This window comes from Atractosteus spatula, chromosome 9 (assembly GCF_055471065.1).
Source record: "Atractosteus spatula isolate fAtrSpa1 chromosome 9, fAtrSpa1.hap1, whole genome shotgun sequence".
In the NCBI taxonomy this organism is placed as follows: Eukaryota; Metazoa; Chordata; class Actinopteri; order Semionotiformes; family Lepisosteidae; genus Atractosteus; species Atractosteus spatula.
This window is the reverse complement of record NC_142714.1, coordinates 6,806,954-6,829,275: the sequence shown is the minus strand read 5'-3', so window position 1 is coordinate 6,829,275 and position 22,322 is coordinate 6,806,954. Positions and strand designations below refer to the sequence as shown.

The 22,322-nt window shown below is 50.2% G+C and overlaps 1 protein-coding gene across 4 annotated transcripts in view; it reads left to right on the top strand.

Annotated features, from left to right (window-relative positions):
* The window catches only part of cdc42bpb (CDC42 binding protein kinase beta (DMPK-like)), a 72,568-nt gene that overhangs the window by 46,855 nt on the left and 3,391 nt on the right, over positions 1 to 22,322 (top strand). Inside the window, exons 13-36 of one of the 4 annotated variants that reach the window (XM_088924664.1) lie at positions 61 to 303; positions 1,936 to 2,046; positions 3,068 to 3,312; positions 4,045 to 4,150; positions 4,259 to 4,383; positions 4,647 to 4,752; positions 5,635 to 5,697; positions 7,770 to 7,918; positions 8,445 to 8,542; positions 8,766 to 8,845; positions 11,967 to 12,047; positions 12,282 to 12,359; positions 12,726 to 12,831; positions 13,239 to 13,375; positions 14,414 to 14,553; positions 15,085 to 15,166; positions 15,491 to 15,707; positions 17,293 to 17,355; positions 17,687 to 18,283; positions 19,067 to 19,164; positions 19,451 to 19,538; positions 20,164 to 20,284; positions 20,926 to 21,043; positions 21,587 to 21,778. In XM_088924664.1, coding sequence (XP_088780790.1) covers positions 61 to 303; positions 1,936 to 2,046; positions 3,068 to 3,312; positions 4,045 to 4,150; positions 4,259 to 4,383; positions 4,647 to 4,752; positions 5,635 to 5,697; positions 7,770 to 7,918; positions 8,445 to 8,542; positions 8,766 to 8,845; positions 11,967 to 12,047; positions 12,282 to 12,359; positions 12,726 to 12,831; positions 13,239 to 13,375; positions 14,414 to 14,553; positions 15,085 to 15,166; positions 15,491 to 15,707; positions 17,293 to 17,355; positions 17,687 to 18,283; positions 19,067 to 19,164; positions 19,451 to 19,538; positions 20,164 to 20,284; positions 20,926 to 21,043; positions 21,587 to 21,778 — 3,444 coding nt within the window. The remainder of the gene's footprint in view (positions 1 to 60; positions 304 to 1,935; positions 2,047 to 3,067; positions 3,313 to 4,044; positions 4,151 to 4,258; positions 4,384 to 4,646; positions 4,753 to 5,634; positions 5,698 to 7,769; positions 7,919 to 8,444; positions 8,543 to 8,765; positions 8,846 to 11,966; positions 12,048 to 12,281; positions 12,360 to 12,725; positions 12,832 to 13,238; positions 13,376 to 14,413; positions 14,554 to 15,084; positions 15,167 to 15,490; positions 15,708 to 17,292; positions 17,356 to 17,686; positions 18,284 to 19,066; positions 19,165 to 19,450; positions 19,539 to 20,163; positions 20,285 to 20,925; positions 21,044 to 21,586; positions 21,779 to 22,322) is intronic. The other 3 variants (XM_088924665.1, XM_088924666.1, XM_088924667.1) reach the window with 3 other exon arrangements.

The window sequence follows — 22,322 nt, the reverse complement described above, 5'->3', positions numbered from 1 at the left end:
AAAGCCATGTTGGCCGTCCCTGTCCCAGTCCCTGACACGGTTGACCTCTGCCCTTCCCAGCAACTGGTGGAGTCTCTGGAGCGGCAGAAGTCGCAGACGAAGGAGCTGAAGGACGCGCACCAGCAGCGCAAGCTGGCCATGCAGGAGTTCTCGGAGCTCAACGAGAGGATGGCGGAGCTGCGCTCGCAGAAGCAGAAGCTGTCCCGCCAGCTCCGCGACAAGGAGGAGGAGATGGAGGTGGTCATGCAGAAAATCGAATCCATGCGCCAGGAGATCCGCAAAACGGAGAAGGCCCGCAAGGAGGTAACGCCGAAGAGCTCGTCACGCGGGATTGTCAGTTTACAGGTCCTGTTAGCGCCCGAAAGATTGATATCGGCACAATCCAAGAATTTAAAGCATTTAAAATAAACAGTGCGAGTTGTTGTTTTTTTTTTCCTTTTTGTATTTTCCCCCTGGGCCATGTATCTTCCTCTGCCGGCGACGGCAGAGCATTCCGCCTTGGAATGCGTCGCCTTCGGTTTCCTTTTAACTGCCCCGCGAAAGACCGGCAAGCGAGAGTCGTCGTCTGTGTTCACTAGGGTCTCCGCGGGCGACGGCAGGAATGTTTGCCTGTCTCCCCTGACGGGCCGGGTCGCGCGGGACTGCCCCCGCGCCTGACTCCAGCACTCGCTGCTCACACCTCCGCGCCTAATGACATCCAGATGGGTGACACTGGCCTTTGCAGTGAGACACCAGCCAGGAATGCGCTGCTTTGTTGTGGGAGGGAGAGTGAGAGGGATGTTTAACCCTTTCTGCTCTGCAAGGGCTCTACCACTCTCACACACTCTCACACACTCTCACACACTCTCACACACTCTCACACACTCTCACACACACAAAGTGAGAACGGGATTCTGTTGCGTGTCGCTGGAAGAAGTCATCTTTCCAGACCCCGTGCGTTGTTGTCTGCAGCCTTTCTGGAAGCCTAATGTGTAGAGTTTTAAGAAGCGAAGTAGCTGTTTTCTTTACTGTTAAGATACATTCAGTATCTCTAAATGAGCATCCTCTTGTTTTCGCCTGTGTGAGTTGTAAGGTTTCCACTCGTGTTTTTCTGTGAACGGGGTTCAGTTTTCTTTCTGGGCTCGGGCTTGGGATCACAGGATCACTTCTCTAGTACCTGCGTGTGCTGTATCGCCTCGGTCCATCACTCTGTGTTCACATCCTCAGTGTCCAGCAACAGCATTGCCACTTGCTTCTACTTTTTTCTTCATCAAAGGCTTAATTTTAAGAGTGTAGTTCAAAGTTTTAACATGGAAAGTTTTTGTTTCCTTTGAATTTTTTATTTTTTCATGCACACCTGTCTTTCAGAGTGTATAATATTTACAGTTCTTTTCTAAAGTGCAGTACAGTAGTACAGGTACAGTAAGCAGTTGAATTGGGGTAATTACTGCTATAACTACTCAGGAATGTTATTACTGTAATATGTAGGTACTGTGTGTGGAGATTAAATTTAGTTTTACTAAGTGATTTTCTAGATCTTTGGAATGTATTGTAAGCCTTTACTTGAAATTGTATTCTTACTATATGCGATTTTTTATTGTGCTTATTTTCTGGAGAAACTGAACTCCTATAACAAGGGATGACAACTTCCTATTGCAGACGCAGAAGAAGAGTGTGCATCTATCCAAGCGAAAGCTCGCTTCCTTTGGTAAACTGTTATTGAATATAGCAGAGGAGAGCTCCGAGTTGGGAGTGTTCTGGAGGGATCAGAAAGCTGAAGTCTTTGTGGGTCAGCGGTTATTCAACAGAAAATGTGTTTTTAAGCTGAAGCTGGTAGATCGATATTCTTCACGGTTTCTAGAAACCTTGAATCCGGAGCTCCGGCCCCGGCTGGCGTGTCTGTCCCCTTGCCGCCTGATGCGGCTCTCTGACAGCCGCGCGCCTCTGTCGTTGCAGCTGGAGGCCGAGCTGGAGGACACCAGGGCGGAGGCGTCGAAGGAGCGCAAGCTGCGGGAGCACAGCGAGAGCTACTCCAAGCAGCTGGAGAGCGAGCTGGAGACGCTCAAGGTCAGGGTCGCCCTCCTGCGCGCCTCCGATACCTGGAGCAAAGTGTGTGTGTGTGTGTTACTGGACAGCGTCACGTTTCGTTTCAGTCTGGTTGCATTGTGCCGTCTCTTGAAAGGGGCCTGCGGTATTTCCCAGGGGTTCTCGCCACAAACACCATAACTGATGTCAAAAGAGCGTTGGCTGTTCTGTTCACTGCGTTTTTTAGAAGTGGGAACGTTTTTTACATCTTTCAATCATCTGTTTTAGTGTCTCTGGGATTCAAGACGGGTTTCTGATATTAAAATGTTAAAAGGGGTCAGACTTGTCTGAATCTTAACGGTAAAAAAAAAATTGCTTTAATATTGGCAGTCAAGGTGCAAAGAGGAAGATTGTTCTTTCATGGCACGACTTCCATGTCTCAACGCGCGTAGCGGTCGTTTCACGGTGCTGGTGGATGTTTTTGTGCTCGAGGGCGATGTAGGACGGGGTGCTTGCGTGGGCCAGGTCGTCCCTGGTGATTGTGTGTGCGCTGAAGAGTCATTCTGCCGCCATGCTGGAGGTACTGCAGAGTCACGGCTATTGAGGCAGAAGTCCCTGCGTCACTCTGGCCTGCTGGTTACAATCCGCTGGTCAGCCTCGAGGGGTCACAGTAACCACAGGCGAGCACAGTGCGTCAACAATAGGTCACTGCGTGGGTGACGGCAGGTCATGATGCCTCACTAAGACCAGCGAGGAGGTGCAGGAGTGATGGTCTGAGCCTCTCTGCAGGGCTCTGTATCGATCAAGTCCCGAGACCTCGCTCGGCTGCCTCTTGTGCAGGCTCACCCTCACGTGACACCATTCCAGCAGGACAGCACTAGATGCAGTTACCTACTGCTGTTGGTTCTTAACGGCCCCAGATTTCCAGATTTTGTGTGCACACCGCCAGTGCCAAAAAAAACAAGTCTGCACGGAGGTGCAGGCGTTCTGCGAGGCTGAAGGGGAAAGGCGCTCGGTCAGCCCGCCCTGAAGGCCTCGCCCTTTGCGTCCGTGTGCTCCGCAGCTGAAGCAGGGGGGCCGAGCGGCGGGCCTCAGCCAGGAGAGCCAGCAGGAGCTGTCCAAGGTGAAGTCGGAGCTGGACAAGAAGGTCCTGTTCTACGAGGAGGAGCTGGTGCGCCGGGAGGCGTCCCACTGCACGGAGCTGAAGAAGCTGAGGAAGGAGCTCCACGACACGGAGGGCCAGCAGCTCACCCTGCACAAGGAGGTCCTGATGCTGAAGGACAAGCTGGAGAAGGCCAAGCGCGAGCGGTAGGGGGGGGCTGGCGCCACCGGGGGTGGGGGGGGGGGCTACGCTAGGAAGAGGGATGGGGGGGAGTCTCAGCCCACACCCTCAGAAATGTTCTGATGTACATATTTTCCCTGTAGCGGTGATTCGAATCATATCGGCTGTTTTAAAAATAGCTGAAACGCTGCACAAACTTGGAGGTGGAGATTTTTTTTTTTAGGCATCATTTATGGCACAGAATCTCAGATCGCTCGAGTTTGCACATGAAAGATGGTATAATCAAAGCCAGGCAAACAGTGGCAGCTTGGCAGACCTGGCCACATTTCTGGGTCAGGCTCAGTTTGGATTGCAAGACCTCTTGTACAGGTGGTGTTTAAAAGGTGGCGGCACTCCTGTTGCAAGGTGATTTGCCCCACAGGTGTCCTTTTTTTTTTTAATTCACTTGCCACACAATAACGCAATCGCGTGTCACCAGTGACTTCCTCTCACACAGTTCACCGCAGTGGGATGACCGTGAGATCTTCCCTTTCCCTTCCTTGAGCTGTGACTGGAATGCAGGCTGGTTTCCTGCAGCTCACCGAGAGTTTACACACCCGTACAGCAGGTTCAAGTCCAGCCGCAGACAGTGCAGATTTCTCTCCCCATCCGGTTCGCTGCTGTACTGCTGGTACTGCTGGCTAGGCTGTCGAGTCAAGGGCTGCAAGTGAACGTGTGTGTGGAAACAGAGTGACAGCTCTTGTGTCGTCCACGCCCAGGCACAGCGAGATGGAGGAGGCCCTGGGGGCGCTGAAGGAGAAGCACGAGCGGGAGAAGAGCATGCTCACAGAGGACAACCGGAAACTGACCAGCGAGACTGACAGGGTGAGCTCTTTTGTTTTGGGAAAAGTGCCGCGCGAGTCTCTTGTCCCTTCGGGGCGTCTCCTCGCTGCCGCCGGCCGCCCTGACGCGTGCCTCTCCCGCCTGCTGCAGCTCTGCACCTTCGTGGACAAGCTGACGGCGCAGAACAGGCAGCTGGAGGACGAGCTGCAGGACCTGGCGGCCAAGAAGGAGAGCGTGGCTCACTGGGAGGCGCAGATCGCGGAGATCATCCAGTGGTACTGCTTCCAGCTCCATCGCGATTGTCCTCGCGCGCGGCCCGCGTGACGAGCTCGGAGTGCGCCCGCGCGTTTTCTCACGGGTTTAAAACGGCAAGGCATGGCTCGACCTGTGTCCGTGCCATGAACGAGCTCCGTGTCCCTAGGAGAGAGAGATGCTTCGCACCCTTCAGCTTATTAAACAGTATTTCAAAGGTGTGCTCTGCTGGGCAGAGGGCTTGCTGTGTGACTCCTGTGCATGTGATGCCCCCACCCCCACACAGGGTCAGCGACGAGAAGGACGCCAGGGGTTACCTGCAGGCGCTGGCCTCCAAGATGACGGAGGAACTGGAGTCGCTCCGGAACTCCAGCCTGGGATCTCGACCCCTGGTAAGCCAGCCAGCCTTGCCTTGCCTTGTCTTGTCTGGCCTTTCTCTTCCCTGCATTTCCCCGGTAGCTCGTGCCAGAAGTGAGCTCAGCCCGCAAGCGCTGGAATGAAAGAGCCACAACTGCATATGTCGTCGCTTTCTTTGAAATTGTTTTCTTTCTTCCTTGAACTAAGCCCTGAAGCTACAGTACGCTTTGAAGACGTGAAGCGCCAATAAAAAAAAGAAACAGAACAACTCTCTGCACTAGAGACTGAGGAGTGGGTAGTGTTTGCAGCCAGTGCAGCTAGAAACTGTGCTAGTGACTGATCACTTGGGGCTGCAGTCAGTGATGCAGCTCCTGCTCGCTCTGGAATGGAGCTGACATGTTGCAACATTGGCCAGTTTTCATAAGAGGCACTCCACAGCAAAAAGTGAAATACATTTCTTTTTTGTTCCTCTGGGTGTTTTAATCAACATTTATGACAAGATCAGCACCCCCCCCCCCCCCTCCATTAGATCTCTGAGTGTTGCTACGAGACTATCAAATCTGACTTTGAAAATTCCCATGATATTAGACCCCCTGTTGTGGCTTGGTATTGACAATCTCATCAAAGCCCGCTCATTTTGTTTTTGCTAACTTTTTTAAAATGGCTTGAATTTCCGTAACGCAGAGAATGGAGGGGCGTTCTGGAACCAAGCCTCAGAGCTCCGGAACCGCGCAGAGATTCCGCCTGCTTGTGTCCCTTAATTCCGCTGGTCCCTGTCCCTCGCCGGCTGTGAGCTCTTGAGTGACCGTCCATAGGGAACACTGCCTTCGGTGACCCTGGGCCTTTATTTTTGACCCCCCCCTGTGCTCTTGTTTCTCCCAACTGTACAATGATGCAGTGTTGTCTTGCCACTGCAGCAGGGCTGGGCCGTAAACAGTCCGTTTCAGAGGTCTGTGGCGCCACACGTAGGCGAGAAGCTGGTGAGTGTGTGTGGGCACCTGGGCTCGACTTCTCGAATCAGTCCGGCCGGAGATGATCTTTCATTTTCAGCCGCGCGGAAAGGGGCCGGGGAAAAAACGCATTAGCGCGCTTTTCATGGTGCCCTGCTTGTCACGGATGCTGGCGCTCTTTTCTCTGAAATCATTTTAATCACGCATCCTCGGGTGATTCGTTTCTGGGGCTGGGCGGTGCCCGATAGAGATGATTCGTTTCTTTTCTGGCTTCAATCACGCCGGCGGATGACGGCTGTTGAGACAAATCAACTCTCTGTTGCAACAACCCCGAGTGTATACCCGGCCACAAGGGCAAGGGCGGTAAGCTGACACACGCTGAGCAAGAGGCCGTGTATCGGGTCAGTGGGCTGGCACACAGCGCCAATTACACCTCGTTACATCTTTCGTCAGGGCCCCGCTGTGCTCATTGTGGGCAAGTGACAGCCCGCCATCTGTTTACCATGCAGCACCAAGCGCTTGTTCTTTGGTGAGAAGCCACAGCTTTGTGCACAACAGGTACCACCGCTGATGCTGCCGGGATCAGCTGCCGGTTCCCCGTTTCAGCGGTTTGTTTTTTTTAACTCAAAAGCCTGATCTGATCTATCCTTCTGAGTAGACGTCCCAGAGCAATAAATTGTGTTTTTTCGGTACGGGGCTATTTGGTTAATATGAACGGCTGTTTCGACAGGTTTAGTTTGGACAGAATATTTTGATCTCTCTGCGGTTCGTGAAACGTGAAAAGGGAAAGAGGGGGTTTGTGATGGACCTTTGGTCTCACATGATGAAATAATGAAAGGAATGTGCCAGTGATGAAAAGAAATCTACACTGTTGCAGTATGGTTTGCTGTTTGTTTAACCAATAAAGTGCTAGCTCTTCCTGGTCATGGGAGAAGCCCCACAGTGAAGCACAGCTCTGCATGTCCAAAACTACCAGTCTCCTCGGCAGGCTGAGGGCTGTCCTCCACCTCCAGCCAAAAGAAACCTCAGCTTTTGCCTTTCTCTGCTGTTTGTTGAAGATAAGGACAGTTCTTCCTGGATTCTGGCGCACCAGGGCACTCACTTTGAACTGGGGCAGCTTCTTTTGAGGAGATAAAGGGTCTGAATGAAATTAGCAAAATATAATAAAAAGAATTCACAATCACAATTCACAGAAATCTGTCGTCTTCATCTCCGTAGGATTTTTTTTTACTTGTTTTCCGATTTTGAAAACAGCCTGTTTGGTAATTAGTAGGTAATTGATCCGAAGATCTCATCCAGTTGTGTCTTGGAAGAAACCTGGGTATAGCCTTCAACAAGGTAGACTTGTTCAGTACTCCCACAAATGGTAGACTTTATACCTCCCAATATTTCACAACCTTGTCGAAACCTTTCCACATCATGTTCAGGCTATAGGTACAGCATGTATGTAGAGGCCCAACAGCTTCTGATCTTCATGTTTTAGGCAGTGCAGGTGTGTGTTGCCAGCAGACCTGATCAGATTAAGATGACGCCGTCCTGATTTGTAATGGCTTTGAATATGATTTGATCAAATCTTGATGCAAATTCTCTCCTGTCGTCTTCCACCCCTGTGATTTTCCTGTTCCACTGTGCAGCTGAATGTTTTGATCTTGGTGCATCGGTGCTTGTGCCACTAATAAAGTATCTGGGAACAGCTGGGTCTTCCAATCCTGTGATCCTTTTGCGCTCTGGGGTGATGGGTGGGGGGAGATTATTAAATTAATGAAATAAATAAGACTTGAGCATTTGCAGGCAGGTCACAGAACACCACATGATTGGGAAGTAGCTGATTTCCCCCAGATTAGAAGAAGCAGTGAAAAGTAATTTAACAAATTTCCAATGAAATCTTGAGCTCGCTATGTTGGCTGATCTGTGCACTGAGTGCAAAAGCATTGGCTTGCTTTCTGAAAGGCACAGTGATCCCCGGCGTGTGCACTGAGCGTGCTCCACTGCGCTGTGTCATTTCCTCTCGGGACGTGGGCCTGGTTGTTCTTGCCCAGCGTGCCGACCGAGATCCAGGTATTCCATCCGGGATCCCTGATCCTCTCCCTCTCCCCCCTCAGGACCCCCTGTGGAAGGTGCGGCGTAGCCAGAAGCTGGACATGTCCGCGAGGCTGGAGCTGCAGTCGGCTCTGGATGCCGAGATCCGGGCCAAACAGCTGGTCCAGGAGGAGCTGCGCAAAGTGAAGGCGGCCAACATCTCCCTGGAGAGGTCAGCGGCTCCGCCGGCTCCCTCTTTCACCTCCACGGGCTTCTCGTGGAAACATCGCCGGCAGACCCAGAAACACAGCGGTGTCGAGGAGCCAGGCTTTTTTTTATCACTGCTTCAGCATTTGTGTTTGTGCCAGTTTTCCTCTCCCTCGATTATTTCATCTGGCTCCCACTTTTTAACGTGCATGGCGTCATAAACATTTCAGAGTCTCCCCGGGTGTTTTGCACAGTTTTTTGTGTTTTTAGTTCCACAAACTGGACCCTTTTGGCTTAGTCTCTCCACTAAGAGATCCAACCAGGATCTCTTCTCCCAATCGCTTTACGTGGCCAAGCAAAGAGAGGCTTTCAGTCTCCTAGATGAATTTTCTGTTTTGGTTGGAGCAGATGTCCTCTGGTTTGCCGTCCCTACAGCCCTGATCCGCAGTAGTCACGCGTCACATGTCAATGACCAGGCGCGTCTGTCCGCCTGCGGGCCTGCTGCACAGGCCAGTCACCCCTTTCCATCCTGAGCTCCTTTTCTGTTGCAGCAAACTGAAGGAGTCCGAGGTCAAGAATCGCGAGATGGCGGAGCAGGTAGACAACATGAAGAGAGACCTGGAAGAGAGCAGATCGCGCTCGGACAAAGGTAACAAGCACTGAATGTCTATCACGAGCTGGGCACCTCTTGTAACATCCCTGGAAAGATTCAACTCTCTTTAGTTGCTAACACTTCATAGGTTCAAAGGCCTCCCCAGGCTGCTTCCTGAATCACAATCATTTGTTATCTGGTGCAGATGAGTAAAACGTATTTGATTAGTAATGCAAAACCACAAATAACCTTTTCTCTGCTTTTCTTCTTATTCCTTTAGGCTTAAAACTTCCCGACTTCCAGGAATCTATTTTTGAATACTTCAACACCTCACCATTTGCCCAGGACTTAACATTTAGAGTGAGTCTTTTCTGCTTTTTTCTTGTTTTGTTTGGATTCACTTCTTTGCTTTTATCTTGATGAGGCTGATCTTAATTTGTTCCTTGTTTAAAACGTCGGTGAAAAGCTACAGTGTATGCTCATTTAGAAATCCTGCATAGGCGCAGACTTTTTCGAGTAATGCCTGCAACCCAGGCAGAAACGCATGAGGTCCCTTGTACATGATCAGTTAAGGGAGACATCAAAGGCTTTTGTTTGTGCAAGTTGTATCAGGAGCTTGATAATCAGCTGCTCTGATCTACTCTATCCAACCACCTATTCATATCAGACACTTCAAACAAACAGCTTTCTTTGGGGGGAAAAACTGGGAAACACTGCTTCCTCAGTTAAATCTTTTCCTTCTTTTTCCCCCATTTGTTTTCTCAAGTCATCACTGAGCCATTGCAGCAGCCATAACTGTTTTGCACACAGTGCATCTACAGATCCTCTCACAAGAGCATATATATGGACAAGATAGTCCTAAGGTAGTTTTATGCTTTTAACAAGTAGAAGGATTTCATTGAGCTGGACCTGCACTAGGCTCCTGTGCCATCTGATGTTTACTCAGTACTATAAATGCAGGGCTAAGCTCTCAGATTCTTGTGATCCCTTTCAGTCAGTCAGTCAGTAGCCTGCATTTCACGATCTACAAGCTGTTCACATGCACTGCTTCGGTTGGGTGGACATGTGGCTCTTTGTCTGCTAGATCAAGGCAAATTCAGATCAATCGCTTCTAAAGTTACAATGCGCTGCCCTGGAATGCAACAAACTCCTGTTTGTCTGCACCTGAAGAGAGACTGATCCCAGCCCCTCAAATTTCAAAAAGCAAACACGTCTGTCGGAGGCGTCAGCAGCATGAAGGTAGGGCATCATCAGTGTGGCCCTCTGGAGCTGCAGACGACCTTGGGGTGTGATTGAATTGTGAGTCGTGTGCCACATGTCCACCTGATCCCACCTGAGACCATTGGGAGAGGGAGGTTTTTTCTCTTGGAGAGGAAGAAAGGGAGACTAATGTAGCTTTTTCACATTGCACCTCCACACACCCAGTCCCCTTCCCACTGCTGTAGAGATCTGATTCCAAATGCTGAAAAAGTAAAACGTCATGATTTTATTTTCTGTCCCTCACATCTGTTACCAAAAACAAAAAAGGACTCTGTCTCTTCCTCGTCTGCGTCCTCTCTGCTAGCGTTTTGGGATGAAGTAAGTTGGCTGGAAAGAGCTTTTCCCTGCCGTAACCTTCTTACCCTGTGCTGTAGTCTGAGTGCCTTACAGTATAACCCACTGACTGCTCCCACTCTGCTACCCCTCGTAAACTGCTGCTGTAGCTCTTAGCTCCTAACCATTAGCAATTTAATGTGTAGGATGTGCTTCTGAATTAGTGACCCGGACATCTGCCATTGCACATTTTCTGAACATTAACTCTTAATAAATGAAGATGACTTTGCCAAGTAATACTTTATTTGTCGTGACAGTGAATTAAAACGATGTAAGTACTGGTTATTACCGCTGACCTGCTGTCCCATGTAGTACGCACTTCGTACTGTAGATCTGAAAAAGACCCCGTAGGAATAAAGCTGAAACTGGTGCACTCTTTTCCCATTAACTGATGGACAGTCTTTTTTTGTGCAAAATTCACCATCAATTGGACCTTCTGTTCTACTTATTTGTTCCTTTTATGAAATAGTGAGGTTTCCAGTAAGCAACAAGATTCACTAAATTTCCATTTGTTAAATTTGAAGTGAGTTTAAGAAATTTGCACTAATCTGGGGCAGCCTTGTTGTGAAAGGCGCTATATAAAAATGTTGAATTGACTAATCCCCTTTTTAATGGAAATTGCAATGAGCAAAGTCTGTTGTTTGCATCGTTCTTATTGAGTTGTATTCACTTTCGCTGTAAAACATGCTTTTCTGCAACGGAGTTCTGTTCTCAACGGTCAGCATGACAGCCAGTAAGAATCTCACTGTCAAAGCAAACATTATTATTGGCTTAGTTTGGTCTTAATGAGATCACCTGAATCTCCCCTGTAACCTGTTATACCCTGTAAGACTTCTTAACTTTCTCAAATTTGCTCAAGGTGTTGTATCTGCCCTTGTGGTTCTGTATTTGTTGACTGTGTTTTAAGCTTTTCCTAGCCCTGAACCGTGTGAAGAACAACAAAAAGTGGGTAATAGCGCCCCCTGCTGGTAAAAGAAGTGGCAGACTGGAGTGCTCTCACCAGCTTGCAGACATCTGGAACAGTTGTTCTGCATTAGGGAAACGGGATTTCCATAGGCTGCCCCCTAATCCCACAGTATATGTTTGATAAAAGGTTTAAGTCTCTGAATTCTGCTTCAAAGTACTGTTTCAGTACTGTCCTTCTGTATTGTTGAGCTGGCTGTGTTCATGTGATCAGTAGCTCACCGCCTGGAATTGGACAGTAGTGATTTAGAGGCACAGATCACAACAAGGCTGCCTGGTCCCCACAGTTTGTTCACAAGTGGTTTTTAATGATTCTGCACAGGATTGCATTTTTATCAGAAGTGTTTTTCAATCGGAAGCATGAAAAAACATGTAATTATTAGTGTGTCTGGTCGTCACATTTTGCCCAAAAAAACTTGGACCCAGTTTCAGAGCTCAATTTACAGACGCAATCCTAAGTGAGGCACCTTGCTCAGTGGTGCAACAGCAGTTCCAGGCAGGAAGGCAGAGCCCCAACCAGGAAAGGACAGTGAGGAGGTTCGAGCAGTTACAACAAATAACACTAGGGGGCGCAATCAGGCGTGTAGCTGTGGTGTAGTTCTGTAATGGGGCTGCGCTTCCAGTGACCTAATGGATCAACAGTCTCATTCGTCCTTCTGTAAGTACAGCCTGCCCCCTTTAATGAGCTCTCATCATGCTCGCATCGGGCACTGCTCAACCTCAGATTAGATCTGGTTCCGCTTTCTGAAAGAAATCTAATTCTAAACAGAGAGGCTGTAGTTTTATTTTACTTATGAGGAGGGGAAAGTAAAGAGTAGAAAATTGCATGGACTCAGCCTGGTAACAGTACTGATTAGCTGGAGTCCTTTAAGAAAGAGGCCCTTAATCAGGACTGTGCTGACTTGTGCCCGCCTTGCTTCTGCAGACCAGCTCCGTCGGTGAGCTCGACACCACGCTCCAGAAAGCCGATGCCTCCTCTTCGCCTGCTCTGGCGACAGAACAAGACGTAAGTATCCGTCGCCCTGCCCTGGGAGACTGCAGTGGCGAAATTCAGTGTAGTCGGTCGCCAGGAACGCATTAATCCATTACCACCCCAAAATTAACTTGCACAGTTCTACATCCGTGTCATTGTTTTGTTGGTTTGGGAGCTGATGAGCTCCCAGCCTGTGGCATTGAGCCCCGTCCCTCTGTGCCTCTGCCTGCCTGGTTTAAAACGCTCCTTCTGTGTTCTCTCTCCCAGGAGCCAGCGAAGCCCCAGCCAGCTGCTCCAGCTGCTACTTCTCCGGCATACCAGTCATCACACCTGACGGCACCCAAGGTCCCTTCTTCTAGTACTGTGCCGCGGCAGTTGTTACAGTGTCCCTCAGTTAGCCTGTCCCATGTCCTGCAAGCGTACTTGTGGTCATACAAGACCGGATATGTGGAGTGAGGAGGTGTGAGGTTTCTTCCCACCCGGCACAGCCCACTGAACAAATTTCTGTGGAAACTCAGAATGCAGCTGCCTGCTCTCTGCTTCCTCTTAATAGAGCTTTTAGAGCTTTAATTACTTTTTCCCCTCCGCTTACAAACTCTGTAGCGGTTGGGTAGAGATATTCGTTAGGAGCTGTGTGCCCCTCAGTGCCTAGAGGAGAGTGTTGCAGGCAGTGTAGACCATGTGTGTGAAGGTCACTCTGTTGTCTTCCAGCCTAAGGCTCATCAGCTCAGCATCAAAACCTTCTCCAGCCCCGCGCAGTGCACGCACTGCACCTCCCTGATGGTCGGACTGATCCGCCAGGGCTACGCCTGTGAGGGTGAGTAGCCAACTCCGGTGCTGTGCCCTGGAAATGAGGGATAGGAGGTGTTACTTTGCACAGAGGGTGGTGGGAGTGTGGACCAAGTGCGTGTTCTCTCTGTTCTTGTACCCCATGCTGGAGGTGAATATACTCAGTTTGCAATTGCATTAAGTCATTTGGAAAAAGGGAAGTGGAAGACTTCCTGATGCTACAGAGACTGTTCATTTTCCATGTCTAGTTGTCCCTGGAAAATGGTCAGACTCTCAGAAAAGGTGTTCTGGGTTGCATAAGCTCATCATGTTAGTATACAGATCTCTGGCAGACTCACCTTGAGCCTCACAGGCAGACGTTCCTTGTGCTTTCTCTCCTGATGAGTGCAGTCCTCTGATAGCCCGCTGTCTCGTGTTCCCTCCCCCTCACCTCAGTCTGCTCCTTCATCTGCCACGTGACCTGCAAGGACCACGCCCCCCAGGTGTGCCCCATCCCCCCGGAGCAGGCCAAGAGACCGCTGGGCATCGATGTGCAGAGGGGCATCGGCACGGCGTACAAAGGCTTTGTCAGGGTGAGGCCAAGCGCTCTGCAGCCCTACTGGGGCGGCTTTCTCACGTCTGACATTTCGGATTTTTTCTCTTCCTGAATGAAGTACTTTTTTATTTAGAGTCCTTAGAATGGTAGGGAAATTGTGAAAAATATCCAGATTTTTAGGTCATTTTTTAAAGGTAAGGCATGTCTGTTTTTCAATGCTTTTGTTCTTTTAATCCTTTCAGCCAGCTGTTTTCAGTGTTTATTTTGATATGCACAGTAGATTAAATGTCATATCACTTGTGGATTCCTTTCGTTGCCTTTCTTTGATTCTCATCTTCTTTAAGTGAAGTTTCCCCTTTTCCCTGTACAAAGCGTTTGAGATTCTTATCTCAAGATATCATTTTGAAACAGTAATCCAGTAATGTTACAAACATCCGTTTCCAATAGCAGAGCTTGTCAGTTTTGTGCTGCTGATCGGATATAGTCTGACAGAAACTTTGATGGAAATGAGGTGATTATGGCCTCAGAAACTATTTTCTGTGGTCTTGTGATTTAGTATCGAACAGGCAAACTGTTGGTTTGTGACACGGGATACCAAGCTAATAATTGTTTTAACTGACAGTAATGTCTGCCGCAGTTGGATGTTTCCATGTCTTTCAAAAACAACATTTTTTCTTTCTTTTCTATATATTTTGTATAGATACGCGTTAAACATGATTTCTTATTATCTATCACTTTGCGACCATATGATCTCTTTTTTTGTCTATGGGCATACCTGTTTTACGAAATAAGTGCGGGTATGTGTGATTGCCCAGGAGTGTGAATTTAGATCTGCAAGTGCAGGCATGTGTGTTTGTGCAGGAGGGAGTAGGCTGAGTTCATGCATGGATGGGCGTGTCTGTGCAGGTGTGTGGGGGAGGGGGCGTGTCTGTGCAGGTGTGTGGGGGAGGGGCTTGTCTGTGCAGGTGTGTGTGGTGGTGCGGGAGGGGGCGTGTCTGTTCAGGTTCATGCGGGAGGGGGCATGTTTGTGTGGGCGTGTGCCCTCAGGTCATGTGGTTATACTCTCCTCCTTCAGATCCCCAAGCCAACAGGCGTGAAGAAAGGCTGGCAGCGGGCATACGCCGTGGTCTGTGACTGCAAGCTGTTCCTGTACGACGTGCCCGAGGGGAAGTCCACTCAGCCGGGCGTGGTCGCTAGCCAAGTGCTCGATCTGAGGTCAGAGGTCACATGCAGAGCAGCTGCACACGCCCGGTTGAAAACCCATGAGCTAACTTGATGTTAACAGCCTGCAAGGTGTTGCAAGGTGTTGAAAGTTACTACTCCAGCAGGTCCCCGTTTGTTTCTTTACGAACAAACATCAAAGAGGTGTGAGTCTCAGCAGGCCTTGTTATGCCATTGTTATGTTCATGATTGGTTCCATGGTTTGACCTCCATTTTGAGTTTGGCACAATAACTTACATGATGAAACTGAGGGTGAACATAGCGAAAAGAGGTATACCTAAAATAAATAGTCGAGATTGTTCGTGGTGAGGTGATGCCTTAAAAAAACATGGACATCAGGAGCCAATGAAGTAGAAGGCTGGGTAAATTGCATGCACTGCATTAAATCCTGATGTCAAGAGTATGGCAGACTTGAGGAAACGTCCCAGAGCTCAGAGTGGGTGTAGAAAAACTGTTTGACTTCCCTGCGAGAGTATTCAGGTTTGAGGTGCCTTAAAAATATTTTTTCGTTACTGGGTTTTTCAGAGATGAAGAGTTTTCTGTGAGCTCTGTCCTGGCCTCTGACGTGATTCATGCAACCCGGAAGGATGTACCCTGCATCTTTAGGGTAGGCTGCCTTTACACCAGCCCCTTTTCACGTCCCTGTGGGCATTGTTACAATTAAGTGAATAAACCTGTGCTCTGTTTTTCTTTTTTGCTGCTTCTTTTGTATGTGCTTTTTTGAAAAGGGATTGTGAGCAGTTTTCTATTGTATAAGTTCAGATCAAGCTGATATTCAGCCATCTGGCCCAGGCTGTTTCAGCTTATCTACTTGCTGAAACAGGGGGTTTTGTTGTCACGGGGGGGCTGTTCAGTGGTGGTCCTGCACTGCCTGGGACTCATGCTCCTGATGACCGGCTTGTCCATCCCTCCCTTCCACTGCCCCCCCCAGGTCACCTCCTCCCTGCTGAGCTCCCCGCCCCGCACCTGCTCCCTCCTGATCCTGGCCGAGAGCGAGACAGAGAAGAGGAAGTGGGTCGGCATCCTGGAGGGGCTCCAGACCATCCTGAACAAGAACAGGCTGAAGAACCGGGTGGTGCACGTGCTGCAGGAGGCCTACGACAGCACGCTGCCCGCCATCAAGTCCACCTTGTCTGCTGCTATCATAGGTGAGAAGTCCCGATCTTTCGGGTGCAGGTCCACCGCAGGTCTTTGCTGCAGCCCAGCTCCACGATGAGGTCGTTGAAGAAGTGCATGAAGTCAATCGCGCGCCAGGTCACGGTCTGTTGTTTCTGCCTGCTCCTCCTCTTTCCTGCACCTCATAATGAGAGACGAGGACTGCTGCCAGCGCTGTAGCCCGCGCCCCCAGACATCTCGGGCATTAGGAAAGCTAGCTTTTGTGAACGTGATGCAAAGTGCAGAATTGGCCAGAGAGGGATGCTTTAAACCAGATGCTTAGATTCCTGTCAGGGGCCAGGAAATCCATGATGCTTGCACTTCTTCCTGGTGTGCCAGGTGATGCTGAAGGGTATTATACGTTTGAGAGAGACCTCCGAGTCTGTCATTGCTACCTCCAGCTTTGCTCCAGAGAGATGGGAGAGTGTCACGTTTTGGCAGCTGCTGTTTGCTGTTCCTATCCCTCCCCCCACCCCCCCGTCAGAGATGAGCCTCCTCAAAAACGCACTTACCGGTCAGCAGAATTTCCTGAGCAAATTGACTGAAGGTACTTCCATTACATTAGTAATCCTCTGGCAGTCAGGCAGCTAGCAAGACACAACAAGAAGAATCACTTTCCCGAGGAGAGGGAGGAGATAAACCTGGAAGCCCTTCAGAGAATGTGCAGTTTCATTAAACAAGGTCGGAGTGGAGCAACTGGAAAGCTGTTCTCTCTCATATTTACATCCAAGTTCAAAGTCAAGCTGGCTTTTTTTTTGGTTCACATACTGGACTGGTGCCCATTCATCTTTCCCAGACGTGAGCTGGCTCCTGAGGAGCAGTGCGGTTGGCTTGGCTTACTTCCGATTCAGTCCGACCCCACAATGGAGTCGATAGTGTTACTTTTTCCTTTATGTAACTGTCCTTCTTTGCTTGACCGGTGCTCGACACGGCCAAGAAGGTAACTGCGGTTGTCCTGGAGGTGTCCAATACCCGCTCCCTCCCCACGACCTCCGCTGACCCCTCTGCAGTAGCGCTGGGACCCGGGCGGTGCTAATGAATGGCCATGTGCCTGGAATTATGGCATTCCGCTAATGTGATCGCATATCACTGGGACTGGCTCAGAGCGCCGCACTGCCTGCTGATGTATTCCCGGCATCAGTTAATTAAGTGAATGTTTCCAAATGATGTGAAATCTGGAACCTAGGAGAGACTTGGAATTCAGGGCTGCTGCCTGTGCCAAGCCTGGAGGAGGCTGAATCTGGCTTTGAAACCCTAGATCGGTAAATACTTGCAAGTGGTGTATAGCCCTGGTTCATGCAGAGGAAAACTGGCCTCTTGTAGGAGGAGCAGGATGGTTCAGGGGTAAAATCAACCAGGTTTTTCATTTGCAGGTGATGGAAGGTTTGGAAGGCTAGCTTGTGTTATTTCTGGCTCCAAAAAAGAATGAGGCAGGCACTGACCCGTACGAGATAAACACGTGAAGTTTTAAGTCCGTAATCTTGGGTAAAAACCACTTTTGCTAAAAAAAAAAGCCAGTTTTCAGAAGGCAGTGCGGAGCCATGTTGCTCACTGCAGGCTTCCCTGTCTCCCCCTCAGACCGCGAGCGCATTGCACTGGGCACGGAGGAGGGGCTGTACGTGGTGGAAGTCACTCGAGATGGTAAGAGCGCCACCTAGCTAGCGTGTGATTTACATGAGTGATTTAGTCTAAATCTGATTTTTTTTTTGTCACCTCCCTGCTTTTGACATTATTAATGTCCAAGAGACTGTGTAATATCAAAAAGTCAAAACACTTTTTGTATTGTTTTGTGCCAATTGCGTGTATCTTTACAGTAATACTAATAGTATTTGTGTATCACAGTCAAATGTTTTTTTAACAATATCGCCTGCAATATAAGAAAGATGCACGGTGGCTGAATGGTGAGTGTTGGCCCTGGGTGTCTTGGATCCTGCCGGAGCTGTTTGGATTCACCGCGACCTTTGTTTGGCAGTGATTGTGCGGGCCGCAGACTGCAAGAAAGTGCATCAGATCGAGCTCATCCCCAAAGAGAAGATCGTGGTGCTGCTCTGCGGGCGCAACCGGCACGTGCATCTGCACCCCTGGGCTGCGCTGGACGGAGCCGAGACCAACTTCGACATCAAGCTGCCCGAGACCAAGGGCTGCCAGGCGCTGACCACGGGCAGCCTGCGCCCGGGCGGCCCCCCCTGCCTGCTGGTGGCAGTGAAGCGCCAGGTGTTGTGCTACGAGATCTACAGGACCAAGCCCTACCACAAGAGGGTGTGGGAGGTGCAGGCTCCCGGCGTGGTGCAGTGGCTTGGCCAGCTCCGGGAGCGGCTGTGCGTCGGCTACCCCTCCGGTTTCTCCTTGCTCAGCGTGCAGGGGGAGGCGCCCCCCGTCAGCCTGGTCAGCCCCTCCGACCCCTCGCTGTCCTTCCTCAGCCAGCAGCCGCTGGACGCCCTGCACGCCCTGGAGGTCGGCTCGGGCGAGGTCCTCCTGTGCTTCAGCCAGCTGGGCGTGTACGTGGACTCGCAGGGCCGCCGGTCGCGGACGCAGGAGCTCATGTGGCCAGCCACTCCCCTGGCATGCAGTACGTCGGCTTACACTCTCCTTCTCCCCGTTTGTGCCTCCCCTGGAGCGAGAGAATAAGACAAAACAGACGAGCTGTCTTAGCCGAGGAAAATGGTTCATATTGTCGGGGCTGTTCTGTGGAGGGATGAAAAGGGCTCTGGACAGAGGGTAGAGGTCATCTGTTCCTCACTTTTAGAAAGGGTTAAAGCCTTGGCACCCGTTTCTAAACGCTACAGGAAAACCTGTTCTCCCTCGTGTGCTTAATGTAGGTGACCTCCTTTTTCACTGTCAGCTGACTTCCTGTTCTGTTCAGAGCTGTGCCGAGGGAGTCCCCTGACCCCAATTGATAAACCACTGTGTAGATACAGAACAGTCTGTTCTTCAGGTTCTGAGCTTTGCACAGGATTATATAACCAGTACTTCTCACTTAAGATTCTCAGTCAGGATCAGCTTCTTACCCTTTTAGACCAGTTTGACTTATTTATGTTTAGCTGGCACAGTGTTTTGCTTCAGGGGAGCCGGCATCTCCTGTGTATCTGCTCACTGTCCATCCTCACTGGGAGATCCGGGCCAGAAATTTACAACACGACGCAGGACTCTCGAAATATTAGCAAAATAGTGCAAATGTTTTTTCAAAATGAGAAAGTTTTGGTTTAATCTTGTCAATGTTTTTCCATTGTTGGTATGTTATTAACAGTAGAAGCTCTTAATGAGCTCCCTGTTGCTCGTATGTCTCCGGTGTTCAATCGCGGTGCCCTAGCTGCTGTGAGTGTGTCGTTATAGCTGTGCTTTCCTCTGCCAGGCTCCAGTTCCTCTTACCTGACCGTGTACAGCGACTATGGGATTGATGTCTTTGATGTGAACACTCTGGAGTGGGTCCAGACGGTTTCTTTACGAAAGGTATGTGCATTTCATACAGCTTAACCAGATTAAGCTCTGTTCAACTATCTTTAGTGTAGACGCCACAGGCCTCCTGTGAAGCTTGTTAACCTGACCTCTTGTTTGCAGCTCAGGCGAATTCTGAATTTTTCCCCCCCCTGTTAACAAGCTACCATACAATCAAGGAGGCTCGGATCAAAAATCGCATGCAAAGCAGTGCTGCGATCAGGCTTGTTAATAGCTCTGTGTGTCGGATTGCTGCCGTCGTCTCTCTCTCTCTCAGCTTGTCTGTCTGCTCCGCCGGCAGATCCGGCCGTTAAACGTGGAGGGAACCCTGAACCTTCTGGGCTCGGAGCAGCCGAGACTCATCTTTTTCAACAACAGCTCCTCCTCAGGTGGGTGTCTGCTCTGTGCCGGGTCCCACCATTCCTGAAACTACAGCACCAGCTCCTTACAGCCCTCGTCTTCGTGCCTAGGAATTGAACGTGAACGTACACTGGCTCAAAAGAAGTCTTGAATTTCATCATGAAGATGGCAGATTTGGCTGTTGCTTTTCTCCAAAGCGACTTAACTTGTGCCTTTACTTACAAAGCTGGGTATTTTAACAGAAAGCCAGTTGTGCAGTGTTTCTACAGGCAAGTAGAATGCTTCAATGCAGAAATATGTCAGTGTAGACTGAACAAGATGATAGAGGAATAAAAGAGTTGCGCAGTATCACGGGGGGAGACATCTCCATTTCCCTTGTGTTACTTTGAGGTCCCTTTCCTGCAGACAGACGGGTATGTTCTGCTGCTGCTCACACCTGAGCCTCTGTTAGTTTTAGTTCTCGATCTGTTCTTGTGAGTCCGAAGGCCCTGGATCCTCAGAGGTTTCCTCCTGCCTTTGTGTGGTCGGTTATTCCCCGTCAGTTCAGTCCCCGCCGAAGCCCATTAACCTCGCCGCAGCGCCGGGCTTTAACTCAGGACTGCGGGAGGGTGGCGTGTGGGGCGCTGACGGGGCTGGCCGTTCTTCTCTCTACAGAGGTGGCTGACCTGGCCATCCCCGAAACCTCGGACAACAGCAGGAAGCTGATGGTGCGCACGCGGAGCAAGAGGAAGTTCCTGTTCAAGGTGCCGGAGGAGGAGCGGCTGCAACAGCGACGGTGACTTGGACTTTTACGCAGATCCTTTACGGCATCCCCTCCCTCTCACCCCATCCCAGCCCATCCCAGCCCAGCCCATCCCAGCTCACCCCAGGCCATCCCAGCCACAGGATGTGCGAGGCCATGTACACTCTCATTTCCAGCATAATTAAGTCGAAACATGCGTATGTTTCTTGGGAAGAGAACCGCTGGCATTGCTCACTTCAGGTCCCCAGCTCTTGAGGCAGCGAGGGCCGTATCAATCCTAACTGAGGGCTTCAGTGATGTGAAGGCATGAACAGGCACTGCCTGGTTCTTTACTAGCGTGAGCCCGAGAGTAAACGAAACCATGACAGAACACAGCGTCGGAGCCCCAGGGGCGGAAATGTTTCCTCTTTTTTTTTTGGTTACCCCCCCCACACATGCTCTCAGACCTGCTCTGGTTTCTCCAGCACTGGTATCTCGGAAAAAGAGAGGCGCTTCCCCCCCTCTGTTTGGCGTTAGGCAATAGCGCAGCTGCCGGCGGAGGCCGGCATCCTGGGAGAGGTGCAGGAGGAGAAGGGCCGGCTGTACGCAGGACAGGGCTATCAGTAGGGAAAAAAAAGACAGAAGAAGATTCAATAATGGTGCTGAAAATGGTGTCTTATTATCTTATTTCACAGTGAGATGCTGAGAGACCCTGAGCTGAGGTCAAAGATGATCTCCAACCCCACCAATTTCAATCACGTCGCTCACATGGGCCCTGGGGATGGCATGCAAGTCCTCATGGACCTCCCCCTGGTAATACCTGACCACGCGCGCTAGAGAGGAGTGCTGGGGCGGGCCGAGGGGCGGGGCTGAGGGAGGGGGCGTGGCAGGCTTGCTCCATATGACGAAGCAGAGGTGCTGTAGAAACTCCAGACACACTTGTTAGGAGATGCTTGCTTGCTGGGATTGCTGGGATCACCGTCGCCCAAGCCTGAGGGACTAAAGGGAAGAGGTTCGGCCCTTCTTCCGGGGCCGAGCTCCGGGGTCCTTGGCACGCAGAGTGAGGCTGGAGGGTCTGGGTAGTGTCAGCAGCTGTTGCGCTCCAGGAGAGGGGGGCTTCCCTCCATCTGTGACACAGCCGCCTCTCATTAGACAGACCTCAGCCATCTGCCAGCCTCAGACTGAGTACTGGGAGTGGGTAACCCTGCAGTCCTGGCTCTTTGATGTTACCTTTTTTCTTTTCTCCCTTTTTTGTCTCTTTCCTTTTTTGGAATTAACTAGTATCTCTCCTTGCTCTCTCTCTCTCTGTCTCTTTCTCTCCCTCTGTTCCTGTTTCTCTCCTTTCTGTTGGCGTAGCAGAGTGAATTTCCCTCCCCCTCATCCTCTCGACACCATGCTTTGATATCTCCTCCAACCAACTTTGAGCACGTCTATCACATGAGCCCTATTTCTGCCGAAATCTATCTCCAGAAAGAGCCTTCCTCACTGCAAGGCCTGCCTCTGCTCTCCTCTTCTTCCTCCTCTCCTTCCACTACCTCCTTAGGAAGGGTAGGAATAGCTCTTCCTCACTCCCACCCCTCTGCTTGTCTTCCCTGCCTGCTCCCTCTTTTCCGTGTCCTCTTTTCATCCGTTTCTCTGTGGAGTGGCGTAACTATCAAAGTGGCTGTAGAGGGTTGGGGACCTTGCTGTCATGCTTTCTGTTCTCAATGTGCTGCCCCTTGGCAGCGCATTGCCATGCCTTATCTCTGCAGTCTGAACTCCTTAACCAAAAAGGCAAAAAGAAAGAGGCTGTGGGGTCTGTTCCTTTTTCTTCAGTCTGCTCTACTGTATAAGGATCACATGCTGAGCACTCAGTAGTACATGAAGCAGCTCTGCAAAAGCATCCCATCACGTCTGAATCGATCTGACCTTTAACACCTTCATTTTAAGCAGTTCCATTATATAACTATGCATAATGCATTCACATTTTTCTTTTTTTTTAGATCAGATTTTCAGGAGTCTGATTTGATTTTTGTTTTTTAATGAAATCATGGTATGCTTACCCAGCGGTCCAGGCTAAGCCTTGGTCAAGCTCCACTAGTTATCTGTAGCA